The sequence below is a fragment of the Anomalospiza imberbis genome, chromosome 21 (genome assembly GCF_031753505.1).
Source record: "Anomalospiza imberbis isolate Cuckoo-Finch-1a 21T00152 chromosome 21, ASM3175350v1, whole genome shotgun sequence".
In the NCBI taxonomy this organism is placed as follows: Eukaryota; Metazoa; Chordata; class Aves; order Passeriformes; family Viduidae; genus Anomalospiza; species Anomalospiza imberbis.
This window is the reverse complement of record NC_089701.1, coordinates 2,032,186-2,054,315: the sequence shown is the minus strand read 5'-3', so window position 1 is coordinate 2,054,315 and position 22,130 is coordinate 2,032,186. Positions and strand designations below refer to the sequence as shown.

Sequence of the window (22,130 nt, the reverse complement as noted above, 5' to 3'; positions counted from 1 at the left end):
TGCAAGGAGTTAGAAATTTCTATTGTTTCTGAGTGCCGTTGGAGATGTCTGACTCGCTCTCAGACGTGTTATTACATACAATGTTTCACAGAAAATGCTTCCTGCTAAATTGCTCTGAAGGATCATGTTCCTTTCTCAAACTTCAAACACAACAACCACGGGAGGGATGAGTGTGCTCTGTGTGATATTCCCAAGCACATGAGCCATAAGGTCCATGTCTTTGTGTGTGTACTTAACAATATTCAAGCAATTTATTGTTACGCCAAACTTCTTAGGAGCTTAAATGGGTTATCTAACCAACAATTATAACTCGTTACCTGTGCCATCCCAATTTGTTCCCCAGATCTCTGCTCACACAAGCGCCCAGGCGCACTAACTGTGCTGAGGGAGATGTTCTGAGGGACAGTGAGCATCAGAACTGGGCTTTGCGTGGCTCAGGGAGAAGAGATCTGTACACACTTATCTGCGCATCCACACCACATGGCCTGGAGCACTGGCTGCAGGGACAGGGTGACTATAAATAGGGGACAGGAAGGAAGAGGTCACTGGCCTCCAGAGCACGGCCAGCGCTGGTCCCGGCAGTGCTGCCCGGGATCAGGGTGTGCACGGACACACTGACAGCTCCCAGCCCGCAGGGGTGGGTTATTGGGACATCCCACACTGTGTCCTAGAGTGATGTTTGATAAATGACTGCCATCCATAGGAGACTCTGCTGCAGGCCCCCTCACGTGTGCTTTGGTGTGGACATACCAGTAACTGCATGAAAATTACAAAAACAAGCAATGAAATTCATGTGACGGGGCATTAGAACATTGTCTGGAATTGACGAGATGGGAAGATGTGGCAGCCGAAGGGCAGGAGAGGTCTGGCTGCGCAGGGATTCCCGGAACACGCGGGAGCCCGAGGGGCTGGGCGGCTCCAGCCCCACTGGGGCCAGGGGGCACGGGCGGTCCCAGCACCGTGTCTGGCCTCACCGCTGCGGGGTACCTGTGCCAGGCAAACTGTGCCCGGGCACCTGTGCCGGGGTACCCGTGCCCAGGTGAGCCGTGCCGGGGTCCCGGTGCCCGTGTCCCGGTGCCCGTGTCCCCGCGGTCCCGCGGCCGCGCCCAGGGAGGCGGGCGGCGGGGCGGAGGCGGGGGAGCTCCGGGTCCCGCCCCTGGGGCTGCCCGGCCCTGCCTGGCCCTGCCCTGCCCGGCCCCGCAGCTGCCTCTGCCCGCGAGTGCCAGCACCAGGTAGGGCCGGGAGCGGCTGCCGGGGCTTTCCCCGGCTCCTCGCCGCACGGCCGGGCGGAGGGAACGGGGACTCGGAGGGACGGAGGGAGGGGGCCGCGCTCCCGGGTCCTGTTCCCGGTCCTGTCCCGGGGCGTTTCCTGCGGCATCTGCGAGGCTGTGCCAGGCTGTGCCCGGCTCCGCGGGAGCGCTGCCGCCCAGGAGCAGTTCCCGTCCCGCCGGGCCGAGGGGCGGAGGAGTCCCCCTCAAGCCCGGTGCGCCTGTGAACGCCGGTGAAAGCTGTGCGAGTGGTGATGGGAACAGTGGGGGCTTGTTTGTTTTGTTCCTTGCCTGGGGGAAGAATGTTTGAAAGCTCTGTTTGAATAGAAATTCAAAAAAAATATAGACACTGAAAACATATTTAAAATGTTTCCTAGGAAGAGTGTTAAAAAAAAAAGTTATGGGGATGACTTGTTTCAAGGAGGCCTCATTAGTAAGTAGATCCCACTTGGAATAAAACTGCTTTGAATGTTATTTGCTCTTGGATGTAAAAAATCCGACTTTGCTAACAAGGATGATACTACCATTGTTTCCCCTTAAGTCTCTTATTTTTCTTACTGATCATTACAATTTCCATTTTCCACTACCAACTCTGCATGATGCAAGTTTATCGGCAAAAAGAATGTCCTTTATTTCCTTTGTGAGAGTAGAGCATGGCTCAGCTCAGGGTGTCCTGCTCTGGAGTCCGAGGGGGTGGGGGTTCCTTAAATGCCTCTCCTCCTTTGGGCTTCTCAAACTGTTTTACAGAGTACCTTATAACATCCATCTGGAAAAATGAAGCGAAACCTGAGTACTGAGGAATGGTCTCTCACAGGTTATTGCAGCTGGTTTCTCTTGGCCACGAGACAGTTTATTCCATAGTTTCTGCCACGGAGAGATGGGAGATGGAAGCTTAGCCTGTGCAGGAGCAGAGAGAAGCAGAAGCCAGCCCCGTTTAACATCTGCTCCGTGGGATGGGTGCTGCTGGCATCGGCGCCGCCTCCCTGCCCACCCCAGTGCCCAGGCTGGCTGTGCTTTCTGGTTGAGCTCTGTCCATCTCCAGAGCAGATAATGGGAACGCTGGCCTGGCACCAGCCCGGGCTGCCAGTGTCCATCTGTACCATCAGCAGGCTCGCTGGAGTGCTGGGAAGTCCAGCTCCGTGGATTTTACTGGAATTCAGCATGAAGAGAGGGTGGGAATTTTAGTTACACCTCGTTAGTGGCACGAGTGGATGGTGAGTGCCTGAAATGTTACATGTTTAAAGACAGGGAGAGATTTTCCAGTGGTTGTTAGAGAGTTCAGCTGAGTTTTAGTGAGAGCTGAGTACCTGCAGTGTCCCAGAGGAATGACTCTGGCTCTTGGCAGAGCGGAGGCTTTCTCTGGCTGGAAGAAATTCCAGTGCTATGGGGAAAACAGTGGGAAATTGAACCAGCCATCAATCTTTGGCTGCTTCTGAATGTCGAAAGGGTGACAAGGCAGAAATGCTACTGCTGCTGCTAGTTTAACTTGGATTTTACAGGCACAAATCCAACCCGTTGTGAATTTGCTCTTTTCATCAGCAAAGCAGGGATGGGAGCACTCTGCAATCCAGGTTCATGGCTCTGATAATGTCACCAGGGGGGATTGCTGCCAGCTCTGGCTAAAAGGCTGCCTGATGTGTTCCAGTGCAGGGCTGTTTTTGTAATGATTTATGTAATTTCGGGAGTGCTGCAGCCACATCCAGCACTGGTGGTGTGGGCAGCAGTGTCACCGAGCCTCTGAGCCAGGGAGGGAGTCAGGACCTTCCTCTGGGGGGACAAGGAGCAGCAGGTTCAGCTGCTGACCCACACTGGGCCAGTGCTTTCTCCCATCCCACATTCAGATAAAAAAACTTTTTGTTGTAGCTTGGGTGTTTTACAGAATTCCGCTGGGAACCAAACCATTTTTAAAATAGCCCTGTGACGTATTCAGTGCTCAGGATTTAGATCTGCTTTCAGCTCACTTACAAGCTTTCCATTTTAATCCAGTCCCAGACATTAGTGTTGCTGCTGAGTGGCATGCATGGGAAAGAGGATTTTGGACAGAAATGTGCAGCTTCACAAAACAACTATTTCCCTGTTTTACTCTGGAATCTGGAGTTCTAAAGAAACTTTTTTTTTTTCTGTAGGCTGAGGTGATCAAGTTTTGCAGCTTGGTTGCAGTAAAGCAGAACGTGGTTAAACACAGATATGAAGTGGCTTGGGTACAATAACTCCTGCAGCTGCTCTTGTTTTCTGCTCCCTTCCACAGCACTCGGGAATTATCATGTGAATGATCAAGTTCTGAGTGTGTCTCTGCCTCCGCTTGATTATTATCAAATGTTTTCCCTCAAAAGGCAGGAGATTCTGATATGGACAATTTGTCTGTAACAAGCTGTGTATTATTTCTGTTGGTTAGTGATTTTTTGCTTCTCTGGACCAGGTATTTGATATCCCTTCTAGCAATTTCTAGCTGAATTTCAGCTTCTAATCTGCTTTGGAACTTTTTAAACTCAAGACTCAAAGGATGTCTTGTGCAGCGGCTTTCAGAGGTCACTGAGGTTTTGCATTAGGAAGAAAACCTCAAGTTACCTTATTTTGTGAAGCTTTTGTGCATCTCTTCATGTACCTCTGTCACTTCATTTGTTCTGCTTGTCACAGCATTAGTTCAAGTGTCTATTCAGTCCCTTAATCATTAATTAATCACTTCAGACACTAAGAAGCCTAAGGGAATCAGAAAGAAATGCTCTAGATGATTAATTCTTCTCCCATAAAAGCACTAAACTTGCTGGAGCTCTCAGCTGTGAGCCATGCTGGAACTATTTTCCCTGTGTCAGACACAAGCTCCCTAGGTGGGGATAGTGCACAGCTATTGAGCTGAAAGCTGGGGCTTGGCAGTTCGGGAAGTGTTTTTCTGCAGGAGGCTCCCCAAAGCAGTGGGAGAAGGGAATGCAGCCGGAGACAGCCCCGGGGCGCGGCAGAGCGTTCCCGCTGGCTCAGCACTGTCTCACAGCAGATGTTTGCAGAGATGAGAATGGAAAAGTGCTCAGGCACTTTCCCTGAGGTCTGTCCTTGTGACTTTGGCAGTGGGGAAGTGTCTGGATCAGGGATTTCTGACTTCGTTTAGGTATGTCAGTGAGCAGGAGAAAGGTAAATGGACCGGTGGTGGGAGTGTCCGAGCACCGTGTGTGCGCCAGGCCTGGATTTCAGAGGTTTTGCCTCTGCCTCATCTCTGCTTCCCAGCAAGTCACAGGCGTTGGCATATTTTCAATATTGACACTGTGTCCTACACCCTCTTAGCACCAATGGCCAGAGCAGATTCATCGGGCCCCTTATCAGCTGTCAGACTCTGCTGGGTGCCTCTGTTTGCCCTGCAGCAGGGTGTTCCTGCCCTCCGGATCCAGCTGCCCTGCTCGGCGTGCCCGTGGCAGCAGGGAAATGCTGGGAGTGCTCCCTTGCACAGCACGGCCCCGGCTGTGTCCAGCGGTGTGTGCGCCCTGCTCCAGGGCTGTGCCAGGGTGCTGTTTCTGTGGCACTGAGAAATCCCAGCAGAGAGGAAATCAGGGCAGGCAGTGTCCATTAAATGTCAGCCCAGTACTCCACACCTGCTCAGGGAAGGAAAGTGTGCTCAGAGAAGTCAGGAAAGGCAGTAGCAGCCTGTCTCAGCAGGACACCCAGGTATTTATCTCTGATTATCCACTGATGATGCATTTGCAAGGTTAAATAGAGCTCTGACATAGTGGAGTTAAGCAGAGCTCCGGGCTGCTTTGCAGTGCCGGGCTGTCTGGAAATGCCAGCTTGGAATGGCCATTCTGGATCCGGGCCCCTCAGGGAGCCTGGTGGTGCTGCTGGCATGGGAGTGGTTGGTTTGGTTGGTATTCTGGGGATCTCACACTGCCCTCTGGTGAACGACCTTTATTTTACTTCGTTCAGTTTCCCCAGCTTTGGGACTTGGTGAGCAGCTGCATTCTCAGTCAGGATATTCCAGGTTGTCAGGTTTTTGTGATCAGTATTTGGGATGTGGTGGTGCCTGGATGGAAGGGTTAGATGGTATGGACTCTGAAGATTTATATATTTTTTCCTTTTGCCTGTTTCAAAATGTTCTTTTCTGACTATAGACTGTGGTTTTGGTCTTTCCTTTTCTCCTTTTTTGTTCCTCATTCACCTCCCACTGAGAACCTGGAGAGCTGGAACCGATCTCATCTGAGGTCCCAGTACAACTGGAGTGGGAGAAACAAGAGTTTGTCTGTATTAGGGCAGTCAGGCAGTGGGACACTGTCCAAACCCAAAGTTTAGACATATGTTATTTACTCAGTGTTTCCACATGCAGTAAAAGTGCAGCTACAATTCAAAACAGCACCTTTAAAATACTGGAGGAAATTAATCAACCTGGGATCTCTCAAGATGGACAGAGGCTGCTGCAGTGAGCACTGACACCGTGAGGACTTTCCCTTCTTTCGGGCTGTCTGCTCTGACAATCCTTGTGGCTCCTCCACACCAGAGCCTGAATCCTGCTTGAGATGAAATAAAATGAATCCTTCTGCTGTTAATCACGTAGCTCCCCGGAGGGAGGGATGATTTTGGCATGTGTGTTTCCAGCATTGCCCTCTTGTGGCTGTGCCCGGCGGGATGGGAGCTGCGGGCATTCCTGCCTGTGCTGCTCCCAGTGCCTTGTGTTGGGTGGCTCTGGAGCTGGGAACAGCCTGCGTGAGAAGCTCTGCATCTTCAGCCACAGTCATTAACACCCTGGCCACACCTGTCTGTGTCAGGAGAGCTGGGACAAAATGGAGAGGAGAGCTCTGGTAGCTCCCTTTCCACAGTGATTACTTGGAAGTTGGTGTTTGTGAAGGAAGCCACTTCATGGGAAGTGGGGAAACAGGGGAGTCCTGTCTCTCCCTGAGGAGGAGGGTGGTGGAGATGTGCAGAAGCTGCCAGCACTTGTGTGTGCTGGGGCAGGAGTGGAGGAAGCTTTCGGTCACAGGTCTGTGACTGTTCCCTGCCAGCAGGTGAGCACAGGAGCCTGGAACCCTCAGCCTCACTTTCTGCTCCTTGTCTGATCTAGAAGGAGCACCTTGATTTTTTAATGTGTATTAAGTTTTGATGTGGAAAGTTGAATTCTGTGTGGAGCTGATTGTGGAAGGCAGGAACTGAGGGACTCCCACTGGCTCCGTGGTGACACCAGACCTGCTGTGCCCTGTCACTGTGGCATTAGCAAAATTCATTTATGTGCTTTCTGCTCACTTTCAGTCAACCCTGACATCTGCCTGTAGCTCTCCTGCCCTTGTCCCACGTGTGCAATGACTCCTAAGTCCTTTCACCCTGTTGCCTGGCCTGATGCTGCAGGAGGAGTGCAAGGCCACGCTCCGTGCTTCCCTTTTGGACTTGTTTTAGGCCATCTCTCCTGCTTTCCAGCCTTTCTCTATCAAGAACATGTTGCTTTTGGGTTATGGATCACAGATTGAACAACTTCTGTGCTGCAAAGGAATGTATCAACTTGTTCTCTGGGGAAGAAGAGTTTGCATAAAGTTGCAGATGATTTCCCCTGAACAGGCAGGACCTGGAGACTGGAGGAAGAACATCTGTGTCATTTCCCTGCAGCTGACCACAGGCATGTCTTCACTGCCTTCCTCAATGTGTTCTGGCTGTCACCAGCAGCTCTCTCTCTGGGACATAATTTGGGGAGGTAGTCATATTTTAATGTGCTGGTTTATGTCTTATGTGTTACATAAACACTCCTTAAATATTTTTTCAGCACTGAACAATGATTTGTGTTGGAGTATAATTCAGGATTTATTTTTGCTCCCCAGTGAATGAAAGTGGTTGGTGGTTTCCACTGATCAGCTTTCCCTGTGCTGTGTGTGTTTAAGTGCATGATTCAGCTCTCACTTATGCTCAAGGCAGGGCTCTGAACCAGCTGATTGTATCAGCAGATTTCCCTGGGTGTGTTTAAGATGGCAGTCCTGCCTAATCTCCAAAGCTTTCTCCTGTGGAAGTAATATTCTCCCCAATTTACATCACTGAAATTGAGAGGAAACTCAGGTTTTTGGTTGAAGTTTTCTGCCTGGGTGCATCGGGCTGGAAGCTCTGTGTTTACTAAGTGGGTTTTATTCAAAAGGCACAGAGCCCAGAATAGAGCTGATGTGACTCATAGTGCAAACAAACAGCTGGAAAAAGTGAACAATACTCAAATCTTCTGGGCCTTCTAACTTGCTCAAGTGGTTTAGTAGGAATCTTAATTTAACAAATGCAAAAAACCTACTTGCCAGTTGCATAGCTAATGCTGGACTTCATGTCCCGGACTCTTGATCTGAGTTAGGCAGCTCAGTTTGAATTTTTTTGGATTTGTGGCTTTTCTGTTAAGATGTAGCTGCAGGGAATGCCATTAACTGTGCTGCTCCTCACACAGAGAGCTGAAATAGTTTATGGAGTCACCATGGCTGGGGAGGAGGAGGCTGTCCCATGCCAGTTTTTTCTTATCCCAAATAACCTTTGTTTACTGGCTGCTTCAAGGGATGGAAGGAAAGGGGTTGGATTTAGTTTTGTGTATATTTGAGTTTAGGGCTGTCTGGAGACTGAAAACTAATCCATCACTTTAGATATTTTTCAATGCCTGTCCCCTTGGTAACAAAGCTGTAGTCCTACCAGAGTTATTTTCAATGGTTTACTGAAGAATTATTGATATTCTGCACTGGTTTGGCATGGAAGCTGAAGGAATAAATAAATATTTCCATTTTCAGGGTGTGTTGTCATCACTGTGGATCCTGTGCTGAACTTTCCCTGTGTTCAGCAGCATCATGTCCTGGGTTTTGGATTGTCAGAACTCAAGCGGTCCTGTGCTGTTCACTCTCACAAGCTTTGTAAATCCATCAGAGTTTTTATGGGGCAGCAGCAGATCAGAGTAAAGAAATGGCTACATGGGTAGTCAGACAGTGTAATATTGTGTTCAAAGTGCACAAAGGGCTGAACCTGAAGCAAGGAAGTAACTTTATTGGGTTTTTGTTTGTGTGATCTCTTCAGCATCGCTATTACAGACCCGGGGAATGCAGCCCTTGCTCTGGGCACTTACTGTGGCAAGCACAACCTGTAGATTTCCTCAGACTGATCATGCCAGGAGGATTATACCCCTTTGCCTCTTGCAAAACAAGGATTGAGGGTTTTCCTGTTGTTGCAGCAGAAATACAGCAGTAATTTGCCTCTTCTGGCACTTGTTATAGGCGGCCTGGAATGCTGTGAGATAAGGGAGGCTTTCTTTTTTGAGGACATATATTGTTGTTTATTTGGAGCAGTTAATATTCTCCAGGCAATGTTTGGCAAATAAATTAAAGGAAATAGAGAGTTAGTTGGGTGGAAATGCAAATGTTTGCCCCCAAGGTACAATAAGGATTGGTGTATGAGGGGCATTTTTGCAGCATGACTGTAGTGTGGATACAGACTCTACTCAGATTTACTGTTCTCCTCAGGTTAAGAAACTCAGTCTGTATTTGCAAGTTATTTTGATGTTCTGCAAGTGTCATCTATTAAAATCAAAAATACAGCCTTTGCCATGTAAAAAGGCAGGAATTGATCCAGAAGCGAGCATCAGGTGGTTTGGATGCTCTGTGGTGAAATGTTGTGTTGGCTGCAGCCCTTCCTGTGTGGGTTTTGTTTATGCAGCAGATTTAGACAAATTATCTGAACCCATCACGAGTCGACGCTGGAGCTGCAAATGAGCACAACCACATGGGGATGTGGGCTACCCTTGTTTCTGTCTCATTTAATTCAGCCAAGCTTCCCTGAACAGCCCTGTGCAGGTAAGTCCTGACTATATTTGTGGGCATATTCAGGTATGAATTGCCACAAATTATTACAACCGGGCCTCACAAAAAATGTTGTGCTCATTTTTCTCTTGGTAGTAGCCAGTTACTGAATGAAATAAAGATTCTTTTCTTTCTTTCCCTGCTGTGAGTATTGGATGATATTATCTTGTAGAAAGTGACTTTAGCGACATCATTAAGCTTTAGATGGTGGTAGGTGTGAAGATGTGAGAGTGTACTTGATGTGGAGGAGCCACACATCAGTTATTCCCTTTAATGGATTTTGCAGTGTGATGAGGCAGAGTAAGAGATCGCAGGCTCAGTGTCCACAGGTTTTTCCTGAAGGGAACAGGAGATTCCTCTCAGTGTTGCTGTGCTGGGCAGTGCAGAACTGGGCTGCTCCTTGGCAGAGGTTCAGAGGAGAGTGAAGACAAATGGCCAGAGTGCTGCTGGTGTCAGTCTGGGAGGGCAGAGGTGACTGCGACAGATGAGAGGGAGGCACGGCCACAGGGATGAGTGAGCAGAGCAGAAATGAAGAATTTAGGGAGGGAGGCAAAGAGAGCTGTTTGTTACAAGCTGCAGGGTGGAAATAGGAAAGGTGGTTTGGGTTGGATACCAGGAGAGACAGGAGCTGGTCCCGGGTGGGAGGCGGTGGAAGCTGCAGCAGCAGTCGGGGCTTGCCCAGCACGGCACCGGGAGGATGCACAGCAGGCTCGGGATTGCTGGGCACAGGCACTGGGACCTCTCTGCTTTCCTGGCCTTCCCCTGAAGCAAACAGCATCCAGCCTCGGGGAGATCATTGCACACTTCCCTGGAGCAGCAGCTTCAGGCTGCCTTTGGTCTGTGGGACACAGACTTTGATCAGTGTGAGCTTCTCCTGTTGGGTGCCCAGGAGCAAATCCCTGGGATTGTTCCTGCAGGCCAGACTCCATCCCAGGGCATTCCTGGGCTGGCCTGTCCTGCTGGTGTGACTGCACATCTGGAGACCATAATGAGCTTGTTGTCTTCCAGTGGTTGCTCAAATCATTGGACTAATTTTCCCAAGTTCTTGTTTCCATCACTATGAAGCCAAGTGTCATTTAGCTGATCCATCTGCACTGAAATCCTGTACTCCAAGCACTTTCCTTGTTTTCCTTAAACAACTTTCCTTTGCATAAGAGGTTGGCTGTGCATAGCACCCTTTCTGGGACCAAGCTGGCCACTTTTATTAGCAGCAGCTTGAAAAGTGCCTGCTTTCCATGTCTCCATCAGGACACCCTTTTCAGTAGGGCCCTGGCGATCTCAGCTGGCAAGTGCCCTCAGAACAATGTCCAGAGCAAACATTTCTGGGGCTTGATTTAACAATGCAACACTTGCTGCCAGCAGTGATAACCCAAACCAGCTGCTGGGGTAGGTTTACACCTATTCCCTCCAGGAATGGCTCAGATTAATTAATTTTATGAAAGAACACTACAATATGCAATTTATGCACTGTAGCCCTCTTTCAGTTTTTTGCCCGTATTTATATATTGCAGTTCATTGGCATTGCAAGCCTGGGCTTACAAAATGCTAAATTAATTAGAAAACTAAATAAATGTTTTTTCGAAAATATTGTGTCGGCATATAGCTGTGGATTACAATATCCTACAGTGGGATGTTAATGAAGAAGATTATCCTCGGTCTTTGTGCCTTCAGTCTGTGAGATTTGCCCAGGTGTGGGACTATACAGGTATTTAATTAACAATAAAAAGTCCAGAGTATTTTTCCATTTGGAAAGGACCCATCTCTTTCTAATGTTATGCAACCCAGTCATTTTGGTTTGGGTTTTCTGCTGCTGCCAAAGCCTTTCACAGCTGCCTTCCTTAGACTCAAGGTTCCAACATGTTTTTCACTGAGACTTAGACCTCTGACACTCTGAACTTCCTTCACAGAGATCAGAAATACCAACAGGACTAGCACATTGTTTTTATTGTCTGTTTCAGTTTGAGACTTTCCAGTGAAATTTTCAAAGGTACATTGCCAAGGTGACAGTTCAAATTAAAATGCATCAGCTTGGACAAGAGAGCAGCAGAGTGTTCTTGGGAGAGAGGGAAAGAAAATATCCTCATGGAGAGTGGAGAAAGCACAAATCAGGGTCTGCTCTTTCCTTCGTGGAGGTTCTGTTGTGGAGTTTTATGGGTGGAAGGTTTGGCCCCTTATTTAAGAATCTTTTGAGAGATTCTGCCGGTGGGAAGCTCAGCCTGTCAGGAATTCTCCCTGGGTGTGTTCAGAGCCCAGCACGACTCCACATTGTGTGGCTGCTCTGCTCCTGAGGGCCACAGGGAAAGGTTCCTGCTCAGTTCACTCGCTGCAGACACTTGGAGAATGTGATAGATGAACTTGCTGCCGTGTGAGATATTTGGAAGAATAATCTCTTTATTGGTGGCAGATTGTTGGGGTGCTACAATCAGCCCTGTTGTAATCCTTTGGGCTGAGTAGGTTTGATGGCCCTTGTGTTCCTGTCACAGGGTGTTGCTACACCCTCAGAAATACTTGGTTGTGAAATTATTGAATTGCTGAATGAGCTTTTGTTCTGTCACCTACCAGACTCTGAATGCTCTGTTGTGCTCCAGGAGCTGAAATCCATCAGAGCATCCCCAAAGCCTCCCGAATTGTTACTGACAGTGCCGTGTGTGGAGGCTCATTCAGCCCTCGTTCACGGGCTGAACTCTGCTCCTCTGACAGCTTCAGGGAGCTGAGGGTGCATTCCCCCCATCCTCAGGCTGCTCTTGGATCCTTCTCTTCCCCAAAGTCTCTTTCCCTGCATCCACTGCCAGCTGGAGCTGCCGTGCTGCTCCTCTGCGTCTCATCAACTTCCCAGCTCTCAGCTGACAAAATGTTGCCAGTGTTGCTGATGTCTGTGAATTTCTGCCCGTGAGGGGACGTTTGGCCCGTGTGACCCTGTCTGTGCTGTCGGTAATGGATCGCACATTGTGTGGAGCGAGAGGCTGCGGGAGGCTCTGCGATTCCAGCAGGGTTGTTTGCACAAACGCGTTACGCCCCTGTGCTGCCGAGGGGGTGGGTGTGTGTGTCCCCGATAAAAGATTGGCTTCTGCCCCTCATCTGCCCCAGCAGCCAGAGGAGCAGGGAGCTGGGACTCCCCACGGCTCTGCAGGAGAAGGGAGAAGCCCATTCGCTCCTAGAAATGGGCAGGAAGGACTCCAGTTATCTTTTGCTCACCATTTTCTGCACAATGGCTCTGAAGCTGAACTCTGTCAGCTCCGTGTCTGTGGCAGGGCTTGGATATGTTGTTACAGCAGCTCTTGTGCTTTCAGCTGTGGTAAGTGATGAACATCACAATTGAACACTGAAAACTTCTGGTCCCAGCTACCTACAGGAATCCATCTCCTTTAACTCTTTGTCGGGGGTTTGCCCGGTTTTAGTGGGAATTTGGGAGGATTCAGGCAGACTGGAGTCATGATAATAAAGTTCATTGTTTTCCGTCTTTGATATCTGATTTCAGCTTAGGAATCACTTTGATACCTAACTTACTATTTTTCTTTCTAGCTTGTAACATTCTTTATTTCTGCCTTGAAAACTGAGCATATTTTACTTTTTTCCATCAGCTGCTGTGAACCATCTTCTTTGTCAAAGTACTGAATGCTTCTAATGTAATATTGTAATGTTTTCTTCCCTGTTACCTGATAGCTCTCAAAGGTGTGATGTGATCGATGGACAGACTTCATTGCCAATACACCAGAAATGTTTTGTTTCCCTTCAAAATTACCAAAGTGAATTCTTTTATAAGGAAGTGTTCATTACGTTTGTTTAAAAAAAAAAAAAAAAAGAGGATATTGCACTGTGTTGATATATTGCATAAGTATGGCAATAAACATATTAAACCAAAATTGCAGTGTCCTTAGGGCAGGATGTTGTGTAAATTAATGTAATTCCTACAAGGGAGCAGTTACAGTAACAGGTCAGAACAGAAGAGCTTTAAGAAGCCTTTAATTATCTAAATATTCAATGATATTCACAGCATTTTCCATTTGGTTTTAGAAAACCTGTAAATCATGTTTGTGCAGGATGTACAACATGTGGAGTTAAAAGGGGTTTCTTTCCCACAGCCTGGAATGTCAAGCTTCACTTATGTGCCATACTAAACAGTTATAAATTAGAAAGAAAAATACAGAGATTAAAATCCAGAGAGAGAAACAAGAGCCTAGAAGAGGATAAGCCAGTAATAAACCAGGGAGTAGAGGTGATTGGAAGTGAAATTAACAGTGATCAATGGAGAGAGATTCTTTCCACACACATCCTTATGTTTTTCCCCCCTTCAAAACTCAGTGCACGAGAAAAAAGGAAACTTTCCACTTTTTGGCTGGCGCAGCAAGTTAGGAGATGAGAAGCAATTTAATTTAAAGACTTCCTTGTGTCGTGCCCACTGAACAGCACCCTCTGTCTCGCCCCCAGCCTGTCAGCATGGTGGAACACGCCGAGTTTTTGAAGGCTGGGAAGGAACCCGGCCTTCAGATCTGGAGGGTCGAGAAATTTGATTTGGTGCCAGTGCCAAAAAACCTGTATGGAGACTTCTTCACTGGAGATTCCTACCTGGTGCTGAACACCATCAAGCAGCGCAGCGGGAACCTCCAGTACGACCTGCACTTCTGGTTGGGTGAGTGCTGGGAGTGTCCCTGCAGACCTGGGAGCCCAAAGTGACCCCTGAGCCTCCCTGCTCCAGCCATGGCCAGGAAATGTTACCCAAGGAAATAAAAAGCAGCACAGTGAGAATGCAGTTCTGGGGGTAAATAGCCCTACTCATGTCAAATATTTGTGTGGTCTCTGCAATAGAGAGTACAGTCACCTCTGATCCTAAAACCAGCTTTTCCTGGCAATAGGACAAGTCCCTGTTCTGCAGAGGTTCACAGGGAAGACAAGATCTCAGGTGAAAAGTCTGGCTGAAAGCCTTTCTGCCTGAAAGGAGGGAGGTCAGGTGTGTTCCTCCTGATCGGGAGTGGGATTTTTCCCTCTCCTAAGTGCCCTCTGCTGTCCATGTCACAGAGCACCGTGCCAAGGCTTTCCCCACAGCCTGCAAACCCCAGGCTCTTTGACAATATCACAGTTAAATCTGCTGTCTCCTCGTGTGTTTGCACAGTAGAATGCAGAGGCAGACCCTGCATCCCCTCCCAGTGTCTCTCTCCATGTTTCAGGTGATGAAAGCTCTCAGGATGAGCGTGGGGCTGCTGCCATCTTCACTGTGCAGATGGATGAGCACCTGCAGGGGAAGGCTGTGCAGCACCGCGAGGTGCAGGGCCACGAGTCCCCCACCTTCCTGGGCTACTTCAAATCTGGCATCAAATACAAGGTGGGTGACAACTGACCCGAGTCTGCAAGAAATGGCATCCTGCCCAATTCCCAGGAGAGTGAGAATTGCCCTTTTTCCAGTTGCTTAAAACCCATTCTCAGCCAGATGTTTTCAATGAGTTGGAACTAAGCAGGGTGGAGAACAGCAGATCCCAGTGGGAGAGATTTGGCTGAATTAATACTACACAAGGAAAGCCCCAGAAAGTTTTAGGAATCAAGGTTTTGTTTTTCTTCAAGAGGCAAAGGAAAGAACAGTCCCAAGGCACCTGGAATGAATTTAAGAAGCAGCAAAGTTAATGGGAAACGCCTACCCAGGAGATTTGATTTCTCCCCACTTGCATAACAGTTTGACCTTGCAGTCTCTGTGCTTAGCCCACCCTGCCAGCATGTGCAATGTTTTGGTAAAGGAGATGAACAGTAGTGGGAGTTACTCCTCCCTGCCATCACAATAAAGTGGGATAGAAGTGAAAACATGCAGTCAAGCAGTTGTGTCTGTTAGGAATCCAAAGGCACGAGGAAAGTGATATCAGGTCACATGCTTGCAAAGTACTCACATTTCCTCATGTCTGAGACTTTCCTGATCTTTCTGTTTTGTTTATTTCCCACTTGCTTGTTGTTGCTTTCATTCATTTAAAGTTGGTTGTGCTTTTTTTGAGGGTAACTGACATGGGTCCTGTTGCCTGCATTGATAAATAATTCCCAGTGTCTATCAGCAGAGAAAGTGAATCCTGAGCTTGGGATAATTTCTGGTAGGCAGGACAAGTTATACACAGGAGAATACACTCTTCCCCCCCGTCCTGGTGTGAATCCTTGCTCCTGTGTTTCCCCCCAGGCTGGTGGTGTGGCTTCTGGCTTCAGGCATGTGGTTCCCAACGAGGTCACTGTGCAGAGGCTGCTGCAGGTCAAAGGCAGGCGAACAGTCCGGGCCACGGAGGTCCCTGTGAGCTGGGACAGCTTCAACACAGGGGACTGTTTCATCCTGGACCTGGGCAGTGTGAGTACCACGTCAAAGGCAGGTGTGGCAGAATTCAAGGGGCAGGAGGTGTCTGACCTTCACATAAGTTTTATTTTCCCCCACTCTGCTGAAGCCATCTCAGTGCTGAGCATCCTGAAACACTGACATAGTTCAGTCCCAGCTGAGTCCTGTCTCACCTAGAGAGGTGCTGTCATGCTCTGACACGACCTTCTCCTTCCCCCAGAACATCTTCCAATGGTGTGGCTCCCAGAGCAACCGCCAGGAGCGGCTGAAGGCCACGGTGCTGGCCAAGGGGATCCGGGACAACGAGCGCAACGGGCGCGCCAAGGTCTACGTGTCAGAGGAGGGATCCGAGCGCGAGGAGATGCTCCAGGTGATTCCCTCTGTCCGTTTGTCCCTGCTGGAGTGGCAAGCGTGGTGTGTGGAAGAAAGGTGGGGTAGGTGGTGTGTGTGGTATAAACACACAGCTCAGTGCAGACCTGGTCCTCTGCCCCGCTGGGACAGGGAATTTATTGTGACCGATCTGGAGTTCTCTTCCACTCATTCTCTTGACTGGAGCACCTGGGAAAGAAGATCCTCTTAGACTGCTTGGTAATGATTTTTCTCTCCCTCACAGGTTCTGGGACCAAAGCCCAGTTTGCCAGCAGGAGTTTCTGATGAGACCAAAACTGACACAGCCAACAGGAAACTGGCTAAGCTGTACAAGGTAATGAGGAACCCTGACATAACTCTGGGGAGAATAGAGTGATCTTTGTGAAAGTGGATGGAGGTGCAATAGCAGAGGGGAGCTGAGCTGCTCTGAGTCCTGCTCCTACCACACTCTACTTCTTAACAAGTTTTATGTATGAGCCTTGGTTGTTTACACTGCATGTCCATGTACTTCCTGTTGGTTTGTCACCACTTATGACTGTAGTGAGACACCTGGGACTTTCAGGAATTTTTGAGAGAAAAGGTGGAGTGTGAAACAAATAAGGGGAAAAGGAGTTTTCCTCTGTGCTGTCAGGCATTGTGTTAGGAAGGTGACAGGAAAGAACTAGAACAGTGAGCCTGAGAAGCAGGACCTGCCCCTTTCTAACACCCAGATGAAGCCATGACTTGGAAGGTGCCATTTGCCATCAGCTGTGTGAGTGGAGAAAAGTGTCCAAGACTTCTTGGGAGGAATCTTCTCTAAGCAGCCTCTGGTATCCATGGGATGAATATCTGCTAAGATGGTTTGTTATGTGGCACTTTATGCATCAGTCAGTAGAGGAACTGAGATTTTTAACCCCATTTGATACAGGAAGGCTGTTCCCAGTTACCCTTCAGTTCCTGTGTGCAGCTGGCTTGCTTTAGAAGCTATTTCCTTTGCACTGAGGATATTTCCCATTTTTGGACCAACCTCTTCTTGGTCCCAGCAGTATCTGCTTTGCTAGAAATAGTTGAAATCTTCATGTAAGTGTTATGTTTTTGCCATACTGTCGCTGTATCAGAGTTATCCTGTTTGAAAACAATAGTGCCTGGAGCAGCCAGTGCATTCAAATGGATTTCCCTTCCCCTCCCTGAGTTCTGAGCTATGGCCACAGAGCAACAGGGAGCAGAGGGTGCCTTATGTGACCTCTGCTGTGTTGTCACAGGTCTCCAATGGGGCTGGGAACATGGCAGTGTCCCTGGTGGCAGATGAGAACCCCTTCTCCCAGACAGCCCTGAGTACAGATGACTGCTTCATCCTGGACCACGGCACAGATGGAAAGATCTTTGTTTGGAAAGGTACCTGAGGGAACCAGGGAGAAAATAATATCATAAACAGAAAAGCAGTTGTTCTCTCTCAGCCATCACAACAGGCATGAAAGACATCCAGCAATGCAATGGTCATTTATTATTTGGCATCATTTATCTGGAAGGCCGGGCCCTTCTACTTTGGCAGAAGGTGCCTGGGACAGTTTCTTCTCTGGGTAAAAAAACCTGACTCCCGTTCTCTCTATTTTCATTAAAGGCAAAGGTGCCAACTCTGAAGAGAAGAAGGCAGCACTGAAAACAGCCTCAGAGTTCATTGACAAGATGGGTTATCCCAAACACACCCAGGTAAGGACCTGTGACCAAGCACTGGGGTCACTTTTCTGCCACACAGGCCAGGGACTGCGGAGCACGGATGGCTCAGGTGACGTGTCCCTGTCGAGTGGCTCCTGTTGTGGGAGATCTGCTCTGTTTTGGGAGATTCTGCAGTGCTGCTCCTGGGCTAAAGCAGCATTTACTGCACCAGAGCTGGTAGTTAAAGTTTCTTCCTCTCAGATACTCTTTACCTTTTCCATGACCTCTTCTAAGAGTGAAAAAGAGTAGATAAACCCGCTGTTCTTAGGGAGATGGTTCTAAAGGCTCATTCCTTTCAGATCCAAGTCCTCCCTGAGAGTGGTGAGACACCTTTGTTCAAGCAATTCTTCAAGAACTGGCGGGACAAGGACCAGACAGAAGGGCTGGGGCAGCCTCATGTTTCTGGCCACGTTGCCAAGATTGAGCAGGTCCCTTTCGACGCGGCCACCCTGCACAGCTCCAAGGCCATGGCTGCCCAACACGGCATGGAGGATGATGGCTCTGGCAAGAAACAGGTCAGTGGCGGCACAATCCCTCTGGGAAGCTTTCCAAACTTTTCTTTCCTACTTGATGGCATTGCTGCAAGAGCAGCAAGACAAAAGGAGGCCAGAGAGCCATCAACACTGAGGTCTTGTAACTACTGGGGAAATTTCTGACACCAGAAATAGCAGCAGGGTCTTGAAAGCCCTACAGAAAAGTGGGGTTGATTCTGACTCCACGTTTTCCCAGCACTGTGGACATGGGTTTATTCCTCCTCCTACTGATTATTCTCCCTGTTGCCGTCGTGTGTATGAATGTCTTGGAGCACCTGGGTTCATGACTTTGAGCATAGAAGCAGGGGTGGAGTTGGGCTTGAACGGCCTGAGGGCTGGCCAGAAGCCCACAGCGGGCCCGGCCGAGTTTTGGCTGTTTAAAAGCGCCCCGAAAGGCCTCAAAGCTGCGCTCGGGACCAGGCGCTGGAGCGGCCGGGAACGGTCCCGTCCGGTCCCGGCAGAGGGCGCGGCGGCACCGCCGGCTCCGGGACTGCGGGGATGGCGCGGGCCGGCGGCGCGCTCGCTCCGCAGCGCCTCTGCTCCTCTCCCGCCAGATCTGGAGAATAGAAGGCTCCGAGAAGGTGCCGGTGGACCCCGCCACGTACGGGCAGTTCTACGGCGGGGACAGCTACATCATCCTGTACGATTACCAGCACGACGGGAAGCGGGGACAGATCATTTACACCTGGTACGGGACTTACCCTGGGGCAAGGAAACGCTGGGGCTGCGTGGGGCTGCGAGTCGGCTCGGAAAATCGATCACTGCTGGCTCCCGCTTTCAGAGGATCTTTGGGGGATAAAGTTTCACCCTGGGTAACTTTCCCTTGCAAACAAAACAATACCAGAGGTCTGGGATGTTTCACTTCAAGTGGAACAATGGAGGGAATTACTTCGTGAGCTTTTTTTTTTTTTCCCATCCCCCCCCCCCTCCCCTTGGTTATTACTCCCTACTTTGAACCAAGCTCTGCTTATCTGGGAAAGGTTCTTATCTCCCCCTGTACTCCCTGTGCTACAATAGAGGATAAGGAATTTCTCCTTTGTGTTGAAGGAAGTGCTGCAGAGATTCACTATCAAAGGGTTTCCTTACCTCCTCTTGATCTCTGTAAGGTGTGGGGCTGGGGGAAAGGTTGAGAATAAAGCTGGGATTTGGCCTTGTTCTCCAGGCAGGGTGCCGACTCCACGCAGGATGAGATTGCAACCTCTGCATTCCTCACAGTACAGCTGGATGAGGAGCTGGGAGGCAGCCCCGTGCAGGTAAAGAGACCCAGCAGAACAACCCTAACAGTGCTAACACTGGAGGAATGAAGAATCAACCAATCTATCTGTCTGTCTGTCTATCTACACCTGCCCCAGCTGGGTGCTCTGTGAATATTCCAGCTCAACAGAGGGTTGTAAAAGCCATTTTTGGTTAGTCTTGTGCTCCTCAAAACTGACAGAAAGTTTGTTTTTCTTCAGAAACGAGTAGTGCAAGGCAAAGAGCCCCCCCACCTGATGAGCATGTTTGGTGGAAAGCCCTTGGTTGTCTACAAGGGTGGAACCTCGAGGGAAGGAGGCCAGACTGTCCCGGCGGCAACGCGGCTGTTCCAGGTCCGCTCCAGCACCTCCGGAGCCACCAGAGCAGTGGAGGTACGTGGAGGGACAGTCAGCCTTGGTGTTGTGTGTACAGCCCACGATGGGAACATGATCCATTGAAGAGTTCTGTTCCCTCCGTGCAAGAGGAACTTGGGCCAGGACATGGGTTCAGAGCCCCACTGCTCTGAGAGAAAACGCACACAAGTGCCTCTGTGCAACAGCAAAGGGGAGATTAAATCCTGGTGAGGGGAGGGCAGTGGTTTATGGCTGCAGGAACTCCCCAGGTTTCCAGCTTCAAGAGGCCTGTCCTTGTTGACACAGAGGAGTTTGTGTTAATGATTGATCAGTGTTGACAGCAGGGACTGTTCTGCTATGGGCTCCCCAGGGAGCTCCTAAATCTCCTGCTATAACCACCAGGACTGGCACAAAGACAGCCAGGCATTCCTGCTATAGGTCATGTGTACATGTAATCACACACTGAAACAGTTATTTACTCTTCCCATGTGGAAAATCTAACTCATCACTTGGATATAGGGAATATACAGCACCTCTGATAGCCTTACATGCTCATATGGAAAATCCTGTTTGCAGTTTATTCAACTGTAGGTTCTGGTTTGATTTTGAAGTTACAGGCTTTGTGTAGAGGATGGTTACACCTGACACCTGCACTGTTCCTTCTTTTCAGCTGGATCCTACAGCCAGTCAGCTGAACTCCAATGATGCCTTTGTCCTGAAAACTCCCTCTGCTGCCTACCTGTGGGTTGGCCAAGGAGCCAGCAACGCTGAGAAATCAGGAGCACAGGAGCTGCTGAAGATACTGGGAGCTCGCCCAGTACAGGTTGCTGAGGGCAAAGAGCCAGGTGAGGGGGTCACAGTGGAGTCTGTGATCATTTCTGTGTAGCTGCACATCCTCAGCAATTATTTCATGGATGTTTTGTCTCCCAGAACAAAAAGATGTGGACATGGGCAAGAGGGGCTTCTTGGGGTTATTTGCATTGTTTAACAGTGCTCTCATGTATGTCTGAAGGCCATTGGGACTTTCTGACCCAGAAGAATGCTTCAAGTCCTGCCCAAACCATAACCCTGGTGTGGGTTCCATGAACAGGAGAAGCATCAGTCTCTCTTACATTTTTCCAGACAATTTCTGGGCAGCCTTGGGTGGCAAAGCTCCGTACCGCACGTCGCCCCGCCTCAAGGACAAGAAGATGGACACTCACCCCCCGCGTCTCTTCGCGTGCTCCAACAAGAGCGGGCGCTTCACCGTGAGTGTCCGGGGGGATTCATTCAGCATCCGCCTGACAGGGCTGCGAGAAGCTCAGGCCCAGCTGCTCTGAGCCCCCCACCAGCTTACACCTGATCTTCCTTCGTGTGGTTTGTCCTGTGCAGATAAAGTAAACGAAGCCTGTGCTCATCTGAACCCTCTGTTTTCTAGATTGAAGAAGTTCCTGGAGATCTGACTCAGGATGACCTTGCCACAGATGATGTGATGCTCCTGGACACATGGGATCAGGTATGTCACATTTGCAGGGGGACAAGAGGAGCAAAGAATAGGCACAGATTGGCTCTAGATAGAGAGCTGACTGCAGTAGCCAGAGGTGCTGTTGTATTACAGATTCAGCACACATCAGCCACAAGGCAACTCAGAGCTGAATTTTGATCTTTTATAGAAAAATGTTCAAACATGTGCTACTTTCTCCTGATGTTAAGCTAGTGTAGAATTTGTTCAAGGGTCTACAATGAATGTAGATAAAATGCAGGCAAAAAACTTTCCATTATGGACCAACAGAGCTTTGGTCATGTTGGTCAACAACCCAGGCACAACAACACGAGGATTTTCTGGTTTGTGTCACACTCTGTTCACTGAGGCTTCTTCTAAATTATCCCTTCATAAAGAGAATGATTGTGGCTGAAATAATTAATATTTTTATCTTTAGGTCTTTGTATGGATTGGGAAAGATGCCCAAGAAGAAGAAAAGACTGAGGCACTGAAGTCTGGTAATGTCACATTTTCCTCTCTGAACTGTCCCTTTCTCATTTTCCCACTGTGTGATCATGCCTTGGGCAATTTATATTCTGACAGGCATAGATAAAACCACAGGGTACAAACCTTCAGTGGGTATTTGTGTTCAAATGGCCGATGTGAAGCTGCCTCTCTGGCAGCCGTTTAGCCCCAGCTGAGCTGCTGCTCTGCAGGCCTGGTGCTCAGTGAGGTCCCCTCCCTGTGTCCCCAGCCAAGCGCTACATTGACACAGATCCCTCCACGCGGGACAAGAGGACCCCGGTGACCATCGTCAAGCAGGGCTTTGAGCCTCCCACCTTCTCCGGCTGGTTCCTGGGCTGGGACGATGACTACTGGGCTGTGGATCCCCTGCAGAGAGCAATGGCAGATGTGGATGTGTGAGGAATGTTTGAAACAGAGCAAGTTCAGTGCCTTCAATGCCTTTAAGAACTCCTTCCTCCTGCAGGATGTATGTTAACGAGGGAATGATGTTAATAGCCAATTAGCTGTGCAATAATTTCCGAAAACAATCAAGACCAGTCATTGACCCTACTCCTTGCTTTGATGATATTTAATACAATAAAGCTTGTATGAAATATGGGAAGAACAGAAATGGTGGGGTTTG

General features: G+C 49.1%; 1 protein-coding gene across 3 annotated transcripts; it reads left to right on the top strand.

The window, feature by feature from the left end:
* Window positions 1-1,152: 1,152 nt before the first annotated feature.
* Window positions 1,153-22,118, top strand: GSN (gelsolin). 3 transcript variants are annotated; one of them, XM_068211001.1, is made up of 17 exons: window positions 1,153-1,232; window positions 13,469-13,670; window positions 14,206-14,360; window positions 15,192-15,353; window positions 15,559-15,708; window positions 15,952-16,041; window positions 16,949-17,081; window positions 17,308-17,396; window positions 17,702-17,917; window positions 18,490-18,623; window positions 19,098-19,188; window positions 19,390-19,560; window positions 20,192-20,366; window positions 20,644-20,768; window positions 20,939-21,016; window positions 21,441-21,501; window positions 21,738-22,118. In XM_068211001.1, the coding sequence occupies exons 2-17, from the start codon at window positions 13,478-13,480 to the stop codon at window positions 21,905-21,907; spliced, it is 2,193 nt and encodes a 730-aa protein (XP_068067102.1). In that variant the 5' UTR covers window positions 1,153-1,232; window positions 13,469-13,477; the 3' UTR covers window positions 21,908-22,118. The 3 variants fall into 3 exon arrangements, with proteins under 3 accessions (XP_068067102.1, XP_068067101.1, XP_068067100.1); XM_068211000.1 differs by lacking the exon at window positions 1,153-1,232 and adding an exon at window positions 1,660-1,701; XM_068210999.1 differs by lacking the exon at window positions 1,153-1,232 and adding an exon at window positions 12,108-12,335.
* Window positions 22,119-22,130: the final 12 nt, after the last annotated feature.